The sequence below is a fragment of the Colletotrichum orchidophilum genome, assembly GCF_001831195.1.
Source record: "Colletotrichum orchidophilum strain IMI 309357 chromosome Unknown Scaffold_26.1, whole genome shotgun sequence".
Classification (NCBI taxonomy): domain Eukaryota; kingdom Fungi; phylum Ascomycota; class Sordariomycetes; order Glomerellales; family Glomerellaceae; genus Colletotrichum; species Colletotrichum orchidophilum.
In genome coordinates this window covers 179,415-185,786 of record NW_019172982.1, presented here as the reverse complement: position 1 = coordinate 185,786, position 6,372 = coordinate 179,415, and the positions used below count along the sequence as shown (strand labels likewise).

Sequence of the window (6,372 nt, the reverse complement as noted above, 5' to 3'; positions counted from 1 at the left end):
AATCTAGTACTTTTTAAATATAATTTAAAATAAGTCCGATTTTTAATCGTTTATACCGAGTATAAATATTTTAATAAGTTTTATTATTTTAATAAAAACGATATATTTAATTTATTTTCGTTTATTAAATATTACGTAAGATTCGTTTAAACCTTTTTTTTAAATCGTTTAATAATTAAATTTATTTATTAAAATTAGCCGGTTTTTTAATTTATTTATAAATTATATTTTTATAATTATAAGATTTTTAAAATTACGTCGGTACTTTTAATCTTTATAATATCGTATTTTAGTTATTTTAATTAATTATTAATATACATTATAAAGTATATAGTCTCTTAGTTAATATATCCGTTATTATAATTAAATTCTTTTTTATTATTCGTAAGGTATATAAGTTCGTTTTTTATATTTATAATAAGCTATATTTATTTACTATTTTTAATAAAATAAAAGTTCCTTAAACGCCGCTATTAATAATAACGCTTATATCGTATCTATTTATTTAAAATTTAATTTATAAATATTCTCTATTAAAGAATATTATAAAATATAAAAAATTATTTATTTTAGCCGTTTTTCGTTATTTCTTTATAATTAGCGTACTTAGTTTTTTAATATCTCGAGGGTTAATACTCGTTTTTCTTTTATAAGCCGTTAGTAATTAGTTATTAAATTAAAACGCTTTTATTTTTAATAAGTAAATATAATATATTAATATTATCGCGAATATCGTTTATTCTTTTATTAATAAGTTCTCTCCTTTTAAGAAATAATTTATAATCTTTAAGTATTTTAATATTAAATTATATATTTAGAATATATTAGTTATATAAGTAGTTTTTTAAATCCTTAATAAGCTAATTTAGCTTTTTTTAAAAGCTTATAAGTTTTTATTATTTTAATTATTTATTTAAATCGGTTTCTTTTTTAATAATAAAATCGTTAATATTAAGTAATATTTTATAATCGATTTTTAATTAAATACGTCGTCGAGCAACGTCACGGGTTTTATTTAAATTATAAAATAATTATTAGCTTATTAGCTATTTATAATTTAATATATTAATATTATTTAAGAGGGGGTCGTAATTTAGTCCTTTAATATTAAATTCTATAAATATATCGTCAGTAATTCTTTTATTTAAATTATTTAGTTTAATACTTTTTTTAAATATAAAAAAGTTTTATTTCAAACGAAATATATTATCTTTTATTATTATTTTAAATTATTTATTTATTTATTATTATAAAATAATAAGGACTATTTTTATAATTAAATATTAAAAAATATAGGCGTTTATTATATAATAAGCCTCGCTTAGTTCTTTAATACGTTATTAATAACGTTTTTTTAACATTTAAAATTTATAAATTAAATTTATTTCTTTATCGATCTTATCCTTTAACTAAAAAAGATCTTTTTTTATCTTAACTTTTAGTCGTTTTTAAAATTATTATTAAAATAAAGCGAGTATTACTTTTACATCTAATCGTTTTTTCCTTAATAATCGGCCTGCTTTATAATAACTAATTAAAATATAAATATAATCTTTATTATAATCTTTTATTATTAAAAAGCGTTATCTATAATATTAAATTATTTTATTAAGTATTCGTCGTATTATATAAATAGATTTACTTAAAATCCGTATTTTATAAGCTAAAATCTCGGTTTTTAATTAAATTAAGTCGTCTTTAATTTTAATTATTATCTTTTTTTCTAATTTATTTTTTATTATTATAAAGGTTCGCGCTCGATTAAAAAAACTAATAGGTTATATTCTAGCTACTTTATATACTATTAATAATATTTAAATATATTCCTTATTATAATTTTATAGCTAGCTAAGAGTATAGAAACGTAATTTTTATAATTTAAAATACTTATCCTTTTAAAAAGATTTTTTATAAACTAATTAAATAAATATACTATTTAAAAGCATTTAAAAAGTAAGCTAATAAGCACACTTAAACAGGTATTACCTTAGCTATATATAGCTATATATTAAACTTTTTATAATATACCTTTTTAATTATAAAGCTATTCGTAATTAAATCGCGTATATAAATCCTTTTTTTATTATTTTTAAATAAATATAAAAATAGTTAATAAAAAAATAGGTTTAATAAAAAGAACTTATTAAAAATAATAATCCTATACTATTTTATAAATAATAGCGTTATAATATATTTATATAAACGCGTTATTATTATTATTATATATATTTATTAATAAATAAATTATTATAAGGTCGGTCGTTAAGTTATTATTTAAATAAGCTAATAAATAATAGAAATTTCTTTTTTTATTATTTACCTTTTTATTAAATCTTTTTTTTTTAATTTTTTTATAAATCGTTTTTATAAATCTTTTAAATTAAATTTTAGCTTTATATAACCCTTTTTTAATACTAATAAATTATAATATAATAATTAAATATATATATATAATAGCTAATATTACCCTTATTAAAAAGGGCGCTGCTGAGCGTGCTAAGGCCGCCTACGCCGCTAAAGCTAAAAAAGCCGCTATTTACGTCGCCGCTACTATTAAATACACTATTAACGCCGCCGCTATTAAAAAGCGCACCGCTAAGGCCGCTATTAAAGCCGCTATTAACAAAAAGGTTAACGAGTTTATTAATAAAAACCTTAAGGACCTTAAAAAAAAAATAAAAAAAAAAAAAGAGTTAAAAGATTTTAATAATCTTTTTATTACCGACTCCGAGAGCGAAAAGTTTTTATATTAATAATTTAAAAAATAAAAAGCTAAAAAGGTAATTAATAAAGCCGTTTTTAAATATTATTAAAACCGCCGCTATTAAATGTAATAAATTTTTCTTTTTTTTAAACTTTTTAAAACGTTATTTTTAATATTAAAATAATTTATAAATAAAAAAAATATTAATATTTATATTGTTTTTATTAAAACGGTTAAATTTTATTTAAATTTAAAATTAATATAGTTTTATTTACGGTTATATTTAAAAATAAAATTAAAAATAAAACTATTATAATAAAAAAAATATAAAAAAAAAGCTTAATATTTTAAATTTTATTTTTTATATTTTTTATTTTATTTTAATAAAGTTTAATAAAAGTATCGGAATATATTATATATATTCTATTATTATAAAAAAGGCCTTTTATATTGAAAATAAATATATTAAATATTTTTAAAACGATCGTATTTATATTATTATTTTATTTAATATTTATTTATTTATAATTTATTTAATAAGCTTTTTAATTAATAACCCGTTTATTAATTTTTATATAAAGTTTTAAAAATCCATTTTATAAACTTTTAATTAATAATTTTAAACTTTTATTTACGCCCGCTCCGTTATTTATATAACTAAAAGCCTTAAGTTTTTTTTTATTTTTAAAAAAGTTAAAAAAAAAGTTAAGTTTATTATTATAAATAGTTTTTTTTAATAAAATAATAATAATAACGCTTTTATATACCTTATTCGTTTTATTATTAAAAGCTATTATATTTTTAATAATATTAAAAAAAAGACTTTTTATTTACGCTATTATTAATAATAATAATTAAATACGCTTTCCGAGGCTATTATTTTCGTTTTTATTATTTTTATTTTTTAATATAATTTTATAAAATAATCAAATTTTATTTAATATAATTTTATAAAGTAAATTATTTTTTAATAAGCGTTTTTTAAAATTCGGGTTATAATTAAATTATTAATTTTTTATATTTATATTTCTTTTATAATTATTTTTTATACGTTTATTAAATTTAAATAAGTTTTAAAATTTAAAAAAATTTTTAATTAGGTTTTTTATAAAACCGTTTATTAATATATTTTTTACAATTATATATTTAATTTTTAAATACTTCATAACGTATTTTTAATAAAACTATATATTTTAAATATTTATATAGCGTAAGTATATAAAAACCTCTTTTATATCCGTTATTATTAATTTAATTATTTATTTATTATTATAATAAATTATATAAAAAGTTTTTAAATTAAATATAAGGTTATAAAAAGGTTTTCGTAACGTTATTATTTTTTTGATAATCTTTTATAAATAAAGGAGTTTTGTTTTAATTATAAAAGTCGTTATTATTAATTATTTAAACGCTTTTTATTAAATTAAGTTATTAAAAAATATTATAATATATTTTTATAACGACCTTTTTATAACTTTATTATTTATAAAAAAGGTATCATTAATTATAAATAAGGATAAGTTATAATTAAATTTTTAACTTATTTTACTTTTTTATATATTATAATAAATCGTTAAATAGCGTATTTTATATAAATATTTAATAATTTAATTTATTATCTAAAAATATTTAAAATTTAGGTTTTTAAAATATTAAAATAATATTAAAACCGTTTATATATAATCCGGACGTATTAATATTAAGGTAAAAAAACCGATTTTTTTTAATATATTTTTATTTATATAAATATAAATTAGTTTTTATATATTTTTAAATTACTTATAAATAATAACTTAATTAAATAAATATTATTTAAAAAGTCGAATATTTTAGTTATATATTTTATATATATATTATATATAAAATAAAGTTTTTTATTTTTTTTATTTTATATAATTCGAACTCTTAAATAATATTTTATAAATCTTTTATTTTATAATTCGTATATTATTTTTATAATACTAACGATAATAGCCGCGTATTATTTATAATTTTTATAAAAAAATATAAAAATATCGTTTATATAAAAAATAATAATAATTTTATAATTCGGATTTTAATATATATAAAGATTTTTAGTTATTAAAAGTAGGCTTAAGTTTTTAAATATATTTAAAAACGTTTTATATTATAAATAAGGCGCGTTACGAAGTCTATATAAAGCTTTTTTAAATTAAACGTATTTATTATTAATTTTAAACTTATTTAAAAATTTATAAATAATTAGTTTATTATATTTATTAATTTCCGCGTTTAGAAAGGCGTTTATAATATTATATTAAAATAATTTTAAATTAAACTATGTTATTAAGGTTATTATTAATTTAAACGTTTTAGCCGTAAGCGTTATTATATATATATTATAAATTATAACTAACGTATATATATAGCGAGTCGCTTATTATAGCGAGTCGCTTACTTCTAAATACCCTTTTACTATTTATATAAGTTAATTAAGTTATATTATATAAAATTAATTAAAACTATTTATTAACTTCTTTTTTAAAAATTTCTTAAACTATTTAATATATTTATATATTATATCTAGTTTTTCTATAGTTATCGTATTACCGCCCGCGCGATTCAACCCTTTTTATATAAATATTTTTTTAATATATATTTTCGTTTTTAATATTAATAACCCTTTTTTTTATTTAGATTACCTCGGCCTTAATAGTATTAAATAAGCTTTTAAAATATAGTTATATGTTTTTAGCCCTCCGGCGTTTATTTAATATTTTATTTACTATATAAAGCCCGTAGTATTTAATTTTAATAAAAGCTAATTTATATATTAATTTATTAATACTTTTAACTTATAAATTAATAGTTTTATATAAATATATTAATAAATTATATTAATAATTATAAATCCGTTTTTTAAATAAAATAAAGCTTTATACGGCGTTATATATTATAATTAATATTTTTAAGTCCTAAAAGCCCTAGCTATTTAAATATAAATTAAATAATATTAACGTTTTTAGCTTAAAATCTAGGCGGGAAATAATTATTTTTAAATTAAAAAATATAATTTTAGCTTATTTAAAACTAATTCGTACGTTTTTTTTATTTATTAAAATAAAAAAGGCTATTTTAAAAATAAGAAAAAAGTCGTTTTTAATAATATACATAATTTATATTTATATTATTTTTTTAATTTTTTTATTATATAAAACTTTTAATAAGCTAAAATAATTAATATTAAAAAACTAAAGCTCGTATAATAAATAGGGAGGTATATAAAAAGCGATAATACTACGCTCTTTATAATAATTATCGAATTTAGTTAATTTATAATTATTATAACTATGAAAAATTAAAAGCCGCTTAATACTTTTTATATAATATTTTATATATTTTTTAAAATACTTTAGTTAATTTAGGCCGATTTTATTTATAATTTATTTATTTTTATTAAAGTAGATACGTTATTCGGGAGGGAATTAATTATTAATATATTATAAAAAAAGGTAATATTTACTTTTTATAATAATATACGGAGACAGCGCTTAGCTATTTATATATATATTTTAAATAATAAAAACCTATTTTTAATTACTAAGCTATTTTATATAAAGCTTTTTATAATAATTAAAAATTATAATAACCTTTATATACGAAAATATTCTTATTAAAAAGCCCGTTTTATTAAAATTATAAAT

The 6,372-nt window shown here is 15.2% G+C and overlaps 1 protein-coding gene across 1 annotated transcript; it reads left to right on the top strand.

Annotated features, from left to right (window-relative positions):
• Window positions 1-6,174: 6,174 nt before the first annotated feature.
• Window positions 6,175-6,345, top strand: CORC01_04100 (uncharacterized protein; the record flags this gene model as incomplete). The annotated part of the gene is made up of 1 exon (XM_022615748.1): window positions 6,175-6,345. A coding segment is annotated over one exon (171 nt), but the record flags the coding sequence as incomplete, so codon positions are not given.
• Window positions 6,346-6,372: the final 27 nt, after the last annotated feature.